Source organism: Hesperophylax consimilis, chromosome 4, assembly GCF_061612785.1.
Source record: "Hesperophylax consimilis isolate HC1 chromosome 4, BYU_Hcon_1.0, whole genome shotgun sequence".
NCBI classification, from domain to species: Eukaryota; Metazoa; Arthropoda; class Insecta; order Trichoptera; family Limnephilidae; genus Hesperophylax; species Hesperophylax consimilis.
This window is the reverse complement of record NC_142839.1, coordinates 30,821,164-30,832,561: the sequence shown is the minus strand read 5'-3', so window position 1 is coordinate 30,832,561 and position 11,398 is coordinate 30,821,164. Positions and strand designations below refer to the sequence as shown.

The 11,398-nt window shown below is 33.7% G+C and overlaps 2 protein-coding genes across 9 annotated transcripts in view; one reads left to right on the top strand and one right to left on the bottom strand.

Annotated features, from left to right (window-relative positions):
- The first annotated feature begins 734 nt into the window (after positions 1 to 734).
- Art3 (arginine methyltransferase 3) lies at positions 735 to 2,521 on the top strand. The gene has a single exon (XM_089631395.1). The coding sequence runs from the start codon at positions 877 to 879 to the stop codon at positions 2,437 to 2,439; it is 1,563 nt and encodes a 520-aa protein (XP_089487521.1). The 5' UTR covers positions 735 to 876; the 3' UTR covers positions 2,440 to 2,521.
- Positions 2,522 to 2,565: 44 nt separating this feature from the next.
- LOC149424522 (dual specificity calcium/calmodulin-dependent 3',5'-cyclic nucleotide phosphodiesterase 1A-like) overlaps positions 2,566 to 11,398 on the bottom strand; it is a 618,560-nt gene continuing 609,727 nt past the window's right edge. For all 8 annotated transcript variants that reach the window (XM_089651657.1, XM_089651656.1, XM_089651659.1 and 5 more), the window contains one exon: positions 2,566 to 8,181. In XM_089651657.1, the coding sequence (XP_089507783.1) occupies positions 8,108 to 8,181 (74 nt within the window). In that variant the 3' untranslated portion in view covers positions 2,566 to 8,107. The remainder of the gene's footprint in view (positions 8,182 to 11,398) is intronic.

The window sequence follows — 11,398 nt, the reverse complement described above, 5'->3', positions numbered from 1 at the left end:
ATTTGGACTTCGCAAATTAGTTCATAACGTGGCGAGTAATTTGCGCTCCCATGTAAAAATGTCTATTCATTCAAAAGCAGATTTTACTTTTAAGAACTAATTGGTGATATTATAATGCGAGATGCCTATTTACTGTCAGATTCATTTATTGACGAATCACAGTCAGCTTTACCCCCTTCGTTCTTCAACAGTTGATTTTACCCCTCGCCATTATCTTCTCGTCTATTAATTCCTATGTCTGTGGTCGGTCCATGTTAAGAGCCAGGATATTAGAAGAATACGTATGAGACGATTTATGAATATGAATGAGGCAAAGAGTTTGAGCCAAGACCGAGTTTGGCGGTCCGTCTTCTCTGCCGACCTCTGCAGAGAAACGCCGTGATTGTTAGTTAGTTTAAATATTATTATGGCAGATTGATGACTCGTGAAAAGTAAACTATAATACCCAGGGAAAATAATAATATGCCATACAGACCAAATGTGTATTAAATCACGCTGATACTTGCGACTGACTAGACTCACCACGCTATTCAGTTTTATTATTATTGCAGATCTTGAAACATGCAAAACCAAACAATGATAACCTAATGAACTAAAAAAACAATAATTTTGTGAGGTCAATCAAATTAAAACTTCAAAATAATTACCTTATAATATTCGGTGAAGATGGGACTTAAGACAATTTACCCAGTTTAATAATTATAAGGATTATACATTTTACGTCTGGCAAGAATAATCGTCACATGTGTTTATAACCTCAAACTATTGACATATCGTAAATATCGCGTGTAATCAATCAAGTTGAGGAAAGTTGTGGCGAATCACAATAAAACAAACCATAAAAGTAATTGTGATTCGCGTTATATAGGCGTTGCAATGGAAGACGTACCAGATCTAAGTAGTGACGAAGAGTGCTTCCAAGAGGATGAGTGGGAAGAAATGGAAGAATCTGATAGTGTACTGGAGTGTCTTTTTTGCAAAGAAACATTTTCTAATATAACGAGCGCTTTCAACCATTGTAAAACTGAACATAATTTTGATATTTCGTCTCTCAAAATTAAACACGACATGGATTTTTATTCCTACATAAAGTTAATAACCTATATTAGAACTACAAATGCCGATGCTGCTTCAATTACAGGTGCAGCCAAACCTCTCTGGTTGGATGATGCATATTTAAAACCTATTCGACAAGAAGACTGGCTGACTTATGATTTTGATTCCCTAAATGAAGAAGTGCAGGAACCGAAACAGGGTTTCCACGCCAATGTTGAAAATGGATTAGTGACATTATCAGAGGCTCACTTCACAGAGTTGCAGAGAACTATTCAATCCCTCACGGCAAAACTAAACGAAGCTCACAACTGTCTAGCACTATCCAAGGATGATATGGAAACCATGAAGAAGTCCATGCAAAACATAATGAGTGACGGAGGTGGAGATGAAAGCAAAGATCCTGCTATAGTGTTGAACTGTGTGGGAAAAGTGAACATTGAAGATGATCAAGGATACTTCAATTCTTATGCTCACTTTGGCATTCACCACGACATGCTGTTTGACAAAGTTCGAACAGAGTCCTACAAATCTGCTATTTTAGAAAACCCCAATGTGATGAAAGACAAAACAGTGATGGATTTAGGTTGCGGAACTGGAATTCTGTCCATGTTTGCAGCTACAGCTGGCGCCTCGCAGGTGATTGCTGTTGACCAGTCTGATATAGTCTACAATGCCATGGACATAGTGCAGGAAAACAATCTCCAAGATAAAATAAAAATAATAAAAGGCAGACTGGAGGATACAAAGTTACCAGATAAGGTAGACATTATTGTATCCGAGTGGATGGGTTACTTCCTGCTGTTTGAAGGCATGCTGGACAGCTTTATATATGCTCGAGACAATTATTTAAAGCCCGGAGGGGTGCTACTGCCCAACAAGTGTAACATTAGCCTGGTGGGAAGTGGAGACAGTGAGACACATCACAGGTTCATCAGCTGCTGGTCAGATGTGTACGGGTATAAGATGAACTGTATGAAAAGTGAAGTAATCCGGGAGGCCAGTATCGACGTTGTCAACCCGGAGCACTTGATAACAACTCCTCATGAACTATGCAATATAGATTTAACCACGTGTACAACCGAGACTGTTAACTTTTCTTCTGAGTTTAAATTGAACGTTTTGAGGGATGGTAATTTATCATTCTTTGTGGGCTACTTTGATACATTTTTTGATCTTCCAACACCTGTGACTTTCTCCACAGGCCCTCAGGCCATTCCCACGCACTGGAAGCAGACAGTGTTCTACTTGAAGGATCCCATTCCAGTTAAAAAGGACGATTGCTTAACTGGGACATTGATCTGCAGTAGGAACACCTCGGATATCCGAGGCCTGGTTGTACAAATAATTATTTTAGGCAAAACTTACAAGTACATTTTGGGTTGAATTTTGATTTTGTATTTCACCATTTCTGTATTTTTGTATTCTTTTTGGTACGAAGTTGAAATTAAACACTGGAAATATAAAATTTGATTTTATTTTACATTTATAAGTATTTTATTTACATGATAAATATTTGCAATTACAAGTAGGTATATAATGCATGTAATAGTTAAGTATATTTCATGAGATACAAACGATAGGATACAAATGAACGTTAAGACATTTACATAAAGGTTGATTGAATAATAATATACTTTTAAATTTGCAAATATAACGTTTTAGCTTTTTAGATTTTGTACATTGTCATGGCATTAAATGTGTGCCTCCTGCAATATCAGTTTAGGCCTTTATATTCCGTTAACCTTGTTCTTGTCTTTTGTATATTTAGATATACGATATGTAGTTTGGTCATTGAGTTATGAATATGCACCGCAATTTGGCCTGGTTTTGGGTTATCTTTTGACTCCTGGATTAAGTTTGTATGTACATTTTGTTGCTCACATTCATTAGGATGTCGTCACTATGGGCTCTCGGATAAATTTCGATCAATTGAAAAATACAAACTGTAACAGCCAGTGTGTTCTAAAGTTTTACATAAATTATCAGAGGACAAGCCTATTAAAAAAGAATGCCTGCATTTTATTGTTTATGAAATACATATAAATATACCTCATAACATGTTGATTTATAAGTTTGAGTATTTGATTATTTTGTCTGAAGTCATTGATTTTGAAAATGTCCATTCTTAAGTTTCCCCTAATATTGGTGAATTTAAATCATATTTTCCCTTTGCTAGAGGAATAACATGTGTGAAGCACTATTTGCATACGTACTATATTTATGCATTTGGCTTCAAAAAGTGTGTAGCGTACACTTATATTATTCTATAATAGGTAGGTACACTGGGAATATTAACATTATGTGTATTCTTCACAAAGACATTATAATGAAAAAATATATATTATGTATATGCAAAAAAATATTACGTTAAACTGTTCTTCTTTAGCAAGATAATAAATACATATATATTATGAGAGGAGAAAATCATGATTATAATGATGTTGTTCAAATAAAATATGGACATTCATTTTCAATAACCCTGTGAATTAACAGACATTTTCTCATAACAATGTAATAAGATTGCATAATTTATTTTATTAATTTTGTATACTCCAATAGTTACACATATTGCATGTTCAAGTACGACTATTAATATAAATATCCACTTGGTGGAATATAAAGATACCTATGAATATATTTCAATGACAATAATAATATTAGACGTCTACTATAAATATATAATATGTTCTACACACTACATTTTGATAAAGCTATGTTCCCGATCAGCTGGCGGTACCTAAACTAAACTAGTCCACCTACCAACACATCACGTCGCTATCAGGCCCGAGCTCACCCGAGCTACACCACTGTCAACTGTCAACTCTGGTTCCTCCAGTTCCTTCTAAAAGAAACTATATATCGTTACATCTATGTGAAGGCCGAATAGGAATAGATGCGCTGATAGATAAAGTTAGTAAGAGTGGTCCCTCAAGCCAAAAACAAAATAAAAATACATTAAACAACACTCGAAGTGAGTGTTTACACTAAAGCACGGACAATACAAACAAACAATAATAACATTTTACCAAGTATTTTGGACGGCACAACTACAAAATAAATATAATCCATTACAGAAGTGATTTTATTTCAGTTACTTAAGTACTTGTACAGTGCCTGTGTTTGTGCAAAATTGCTCATCATTTTTTATATTAATAAAACGGTTCTTTCCCCCTCTCAATATCCAGATAATAAAAATCATAGAATAATGAATAACACAGAAGTGCCCTGTGACAAATATTTGCCTAATCGAGGCTTAAATTCCTAATATAAAACTGTATTTACAAAATTCAAATGGGATGGAGATCTATAATCCTCGAGTATAAGTTCGACAGAGCGCTGGGCTTTGGGCTAAATTTATATGGAAGGCACTTCTAATGGTATTCTTTATTTTATGATAAAAATGGTAAAATAAAGACATGGAAAACTCTATCTGCTGAAATTTATGGAAAAAGTCATATTTTCATAAAATAATCATGTTAGATAAAGTAGCAAGCTTGTGCATGTAGGTGAAAGTTTTGTAATTAGCAGTTGTTATGAAGAGTAGTTGTAGAATGACTAACCTAATGAATGCCTTTAGTTTAAAAGATCTCGAATAGAAGCTCATAGCTGGAAGATCCTCATTTTAACTGCAAAATCCCACTCCCTTAGTATTCTTTAAAAGGTGCTACAGCCTAGCCGCTAGCCACTAGAGAGGCCTGCTAAAAGAAAAGAGATTTCTGGCACAGAGTGGCCAATACGAATAGAAGAGTCTACAATGCTGCAAGCAATACAAATACATATTTGAAACTAGCAACATCTTTAACAAATAAATTATGAAGGAAAATTCCATTTCGGTTTAATATAGAGAACTATCTACGGTGGTAAGTGGTCTAAACCAGTAGGAATCTAGAAAATAATTACAATTTTGAGTAGAGATATAAGTTAGCCATTGAGGTGGTCTAGTTTTGTACGGAAGTATTTAGCTTACAGAAAATAACATGCTTACCAAGCGTAAATAGAAAATTTCAAACCAAAATGATTTAATTACATAATATTTATTATAATAAATATGTTATGAAAAGGGGATTATTTCAAAGTTGTAGGACTGGAATTAGCGCAGAGTATTGTTTATATTTTGTTCATCGATGCCACATGTCGTCTTTTATTATACTGTGATCTTACTGCAATGTTTCATGTTTATGATGATGTGGATGATGAATTTAAAGAATAAGTCTTGGCAATTATTGCCACATGTAATATTTTATTATATTGTGATCTTACCGAGTTCTTTCATTCAATTTTCATGTTTATGATGGTGTGGATGATGAATATAAAGAATTGCCACATGTCATGTTTTATTATACTGTGATCTTACTGCATTGTTTCATTTTATGATGATGTGGATGATGGATTTAAAGAATAAGTCTTGGCAATTATTGCCACATGTAATATTTTATTATATTGTGATCTTGCAGAGTTCTTTCATTCAATTTTCATGTTTATGATGGTGTGGATGATGAATATAAAGAATTGCCACATGTCATGTTTTATTATACTGTGATCTTAGTGCATTGTTTCATGTTTATGATGATGTGGATGATGGATTTAAAGAATAAGTCTTGGCAATTATTGCCACATGTAATATTTTATTATATTGTGATCTTACCGAGTTCTTTCATTCAATTTTCATGTTTATGATTGTGTGGATGATGAATTTAAAGAATTGCCACATGTCATGTTTTATTATACTGTGATCTTACTGCATTGTTTCAGGTTTATGATGATGTGGATGATGGATTTAAAGAATAATTCTTGGCAATTATTGCCACATGTCATCTTTTATTATACTGTGATCTTACTCCGTTGTTTCATTCAAGTCACATGTTTATGATGATGTGGATGATGAATATAAAGAATACCTATTGAAAGGAATACAACTGATGGCACTCTTTTGGCAAGTTTTGTCAGATAATCCTATTATTTTAAACATTTTGTGTAGCCGTGTACAAGAAATGGTTTTTTGGCATAATATATTATTTTATCTCTTGCTGTCAATGACGTTACAATAAATGAAGCGCTGTAGAAATCTAAAAGTGGCAAGCGAAGAGCATGTCAATTGTAGCGCTTTCGATTTCGTAGTTTTAGTACTAAACTGTCATGTGTCGCGTAAGGCCGGGTGCTACCTTTAAGAAAATTGCTTTAAAAAATGTCAAAATAGCCTTGTGTGTGCTGAGAAAGTTTTTTTAATAACTTGGCAAACACTAGTAAAACCAAAGAAATAAAATTTCATTTGTAAATACACGCAAATTGCTATTTTTAGATTATTATAAAGAATACAATTGTTTATTCTTCCTTTTTCTTTTGAAGAAAAATGCAAAGCCGACTAGAGAAGAGGTTTGGGCAACAGCCAAACTCACTCTGTTTATTTATATGCATGCGATAAAACAACACAAAAATCAGTGGCAAAATCGTGTATCGACAAGAATCGCCGCTATTCACCAACTGTCGTTGCTCTATTATGGCACGGCACTGACACCTTAAAATCTGACAGGCTCCAGGTTTGTAACTCTAGTCGGCCTTGAGTTAGTATTCGATGCAACTTTTGAATATGAAAACTTCGCCCGATCCTATAGTTTATTTCGTTCATACAAATACATTTTTTTTAGTGGTTATCTTTTTCATACATGACAATGTTTGAATAAAGAATTTACCTACTGGAAAAAAATTGTGTTTCTTACTTGCCACATTTTGTCTTAATTTTGTCAGACATAAGTCTAGATATATTGTAACGTCATTAAATGCCATATAAATTCTTACTCTTTTTGATACTATCCCATTGTCAGAAGAATACGGTCCCATTGTACCATACATCTTCTAATCCCATTAGTGATCGAATTAGGTAATACTAATTTATTAAAAATAGGTAATCGATTGAAGCTATACTCAGGAATTCTTGTACAGGGTGCAGTAATCCTTCCCCTATTTCTAATTATACATATTTTCATAATTTATTTTTAATGATTTATTTGTGACATTTAGCATAGAAATAGAAAATAAGCTAGATTTTATTTGGTCATCAGAAATTGAGAAACCAAACAGTAAGAATATAACAATATTAATATTATGATGTAAGGTTTAATATGTGTGTAGGTACTTATGTGTATTTGATCGGTGAAATCTTTTAGCTAAATACGTCTACGGCCAGCTATTATATTATTCAAATATGTAAGATTAATCTAAACCTGGGAGGTAACCATTGAGTGGAATTGTTTTTTATCTATAGTTTCATGTTGAATTAGCTTTAATAGTTTATAAATAAATGATTGAAGACAAATTTCTATTTTGGCAGTCCCGCTGACAAAATTAATATCAATTAATTAAATATAGTACATAATACTATAAAAAATTACATTTACATAATAATAGTTATGCATAGTAAAATGTATTATTTATTATATTTATACATGTGTAAGAAAAATAGAAATGGGTGATGATGATAATAATAATAGTATGTAAGTGTCTATTGATGATTGGACATAATATTTGACATATCATAAGCCTACAATATATTTTATACGGTTCATATATTATTATTTTGGAAATACATTATAATCTATTATTTTCTAGCTACTTAAGGCGCAATGTAAATTGTAATGATAAAGTCAAGGTTACAAAGCTCGCCAATTGGAAATGAATCATCTAGTTTTACAATTTTACAATGCAAACATTTATATTATGCCGAAACCTTACATATGTACACAATACAACTATTTATGAGACTTTTAATATATGTTAAAAGCGTGTTATCATTTTTCTTAAGCTATATATTGTGCGAAATCATGGCTTCTAATAAAATTACAAGTTTATAACGAGTGGACTTTCTCCCCTAAAGAAAGTAGCGAGGGGTTCTCACTAAATAAGTGGGGAATTCATTTTGCATTGACAGAATTGCTTGATATTCTTTGCTAATTATATACATCTCACACAAATAAATAAATATGGTTAAGCAAGTTGTACATGAGTATTATTTATTTAAGATTCTTTTTAAGAAGGAAGGAAAGAACGACGGACATCAATCTTCAGCCGCGGGGGCCGGTGGGTCGTCCTCCTGCTGGGCCAGGGCCTGCTGGGCGCGGATTTCTGCGTCTGAAAGATGCACATATCACATTTTAAATATTATCCCAAATTGTTACAGAAAGATTTACCGCCAGAAAGGAAGGATCAGGGTAATGGTTCTGGCACTGAGAGGTTTTCGTAATATGTCTTTTAGTTTAATGCATCGTTTATGAGAAAGAGGTTACAATTGATCTTCAACGGAATGTCTTTATAAACCAAAGTTTATTTATTACAAAATAATAAGTTTTTTTTTTTTTTTTGTATTAGGCAATTCACCCTAAAGAGAGTGCTATGTGCCGTTAAAGTTAAGGGAGATGGTTATAATTTTATGGGAAATCTATACGGGAATAGGAAATCTCAAACATTGAAGTCATTCAAGTCTATGAACTTGTATAGAACTGAGAAAATGCGAGAATTGTTGAGAGAAAGTAAATAAGGAATACTAAGGGGAGATTGGTGGGTGATTTTTATAAGTAAACGATAAATGCCTTTGAAGGATGAATGATTTTTACAATTAAAGAAAACGTGATCAAGAGTCTCATTTTCCACGCCGCACTGGCAGAGTGGACTATCTAGGACCCGGATTTTAAACAAATGGGATGCAATGGAGCAATGACCAATTCTCATTCTCGAGATACAGGATATAAATCTTTTGGATTTTTTCTTGCCGTGGAACCAAGGTTTACTTGGAATATGATTTTGTATTCCAGCATAAAAAGCACCAGTTCGGGTTTTCGTATTGGTCCAATTTTCTTCCCAGGAGCGGATCATGTTGGATTTAAGAATTGGGATGACGTCAGAGATAGGAATTCTAAAATCTAAAGGATTAGAGCCAGAAATTGTTCCAAGTTTAGCTAGAGAATCGGCCTTCTCGTTACCCTCAATTCCTAAATGGCCAGGGACCCAAACCAATATTGTCTCGAAATTTAATTCATTTAAAGATTTAAGGGTGTTTCTGATATTATAAATAATATAGTCTTCTGGTTTATGGATATTTGAGGAAATTTTCAACACTGCGCTTAGTGAGTCAGTGCACAGTAAGGCTCGTCGAATATTGAAAAGCTGGATTTGGCTCAAAGCTTGTTCAATTGCGAAGCATTCTGCAGTAAATATGGAAATTTCTTTAGGCAATTTATAAGACAAATCTAAATCGAATTCGGGAATGTGTACCGCAGCTCCACAATCTTTGTTATCAGACTTAGAACCATCTGTGTAAATGAGAGAAAATTCTGGAAACTTAGAAGATGTAATGTTTTTAAATTTTTCCTCAACATTTTGATTAGATGAGGTTAAAATATCAGTTCGGAAGTCTGAAGTTATAACGTTGGGGATATAATTGATAGAATCAAATGGGATGGTGAAAATAGGAAGGATAGGATCTTTTTGTAGATTTTGGAGGGAAGAAGACAGAGATTTGAATGAAAGAAAACTTTTTAGAAGGAGAGGAAGTCGATTTTTATCTGTCGATCTTTTTTCGTTATTTAAGTAATTGAACAAATAATCAAGGCTTTGTTCTAAAGGGTGACGCGATATAGAAAAAGATTTAAAAATATATTTATCAGCTAGGAATTGTCTCCTTAAAATTAAAGGGGGATCAACACATTCTACATGGAGAGAATTAATTGGAGAAGATTTCATCGCTCCAATAATTATTCTGAGCGCTTTGGACTGAATTCTTTCAAGTTTTTTGTCCAAATATTTAGGAAGAGGATCAAAAAGAAATGTTCCATAATCCAAATGGCTTCGCACTAGAGCACCATACATTAATTTAAGAGTAGTAGGATGAGATCCCCACCACACTCTGGAAACAGCTCGCATAATATTTAGACCCTTTTCACACTTAGCCGAAATGTTCTGAATATGCGGGAGCCAGGAAAGTTTATGATCCAAAAGTAGTCCAAGAAATTTAATTTGCTTAACGATTTGAAGAGGGACATTATCAAAGCAGACAGAAAAGGGGGGTATTTTTCTTTTGCGCGTAAAAGCCACTACTTTGGTTTTAGACGTAGCTAAATTCATCCCATTTGTCAACAACCAAACTTTAATATTATGTAAAGCCAAATTCAATTCCTTCGCAGCGCGCGATAGATTTTTGTGTGATAAATATATAAGGAAATCATCAGCAAAATAAAGTCGCTTGATAGATGAAGGAATTACACTGTCTAAATCACTTATATATATATTAAATAATAGTGGACTGATTACGGACCCCTGAGGTAACCCCTTCCATAGTTTGCGATTTATAGTTTTTGAAGAAAAGTGGATAATAATGGATCTGTCTGTTAGTAAATTAATAATAAATTGAACTAGTTTTAAGGGAATTTTTATTTTAATTAATTTTTCTTTCAAAATGTTAATTAATACATCGTCGTAAGCTGACGAAAGATCAAGAAATGTGGCCAGAGTGCAAGAATTAAGGGACTGAGATATACGGATGTCTGTTGTTAACACACTTAAATTATCTATGGTTGATTTCTTTTTCCGGAAGCCATATTGATTAGGAGAGATAATTCTGTGATTTTCAACAAACCATTCCAATCTGTTCTTTATCAAGTGTTCTGCTACTTTCATTAAACATGACGAAAGAGCAATAGGACGATAGGATGAGATTTCAGATGGATTTTTGCCAGGTTTTAAAATCGGAAGGATTTTTTGAACTTTCCAGACTTCCGGAATAAATCCCGTTTCGAACATGTAATTAATTAGGGATAAAAAATATTCAACCGACATGTCTGAGAATGCTTTAATGAAACTATATAAGATTCCATCAGGGCCAGGAGAAGAGTCTGGAAGGGAATTGATTACTCGATTTAATTCACTTATTGAGAAAGGAGAGTCCAGCCAGCTAGAGTGAGATGGATAAGAAATAAAGGAAGGCATTTCCTCACATCTGGCAACTGACGGAGGAGCTATCTTATCAGCAAAACCTATAATAATTTCTTCTGGAATATGTTTAGAACGCTGCGGAGTATATGACGAACCGAATTTTTTTAAATTGGACCATACGGATGACTGGGGAGATTCAGGAGACAAGCGTTCACAGAATTTTCGCCATCCAGACCGCTTTTTGTTTTTCAAAACGCGTTTCGCTTCTGCCTGGGCGCGTTTCACAGAAAAGTAATTTTCGAAAGACATACATTTACGGAAAATGGAAATTGCTTCTCTTCTGGATTTAACGACACTAGTGCATTCTTCATCCCACCATGGGGTGGAATGTTTTATCTTAATGTTGATATTACGTTTTTTA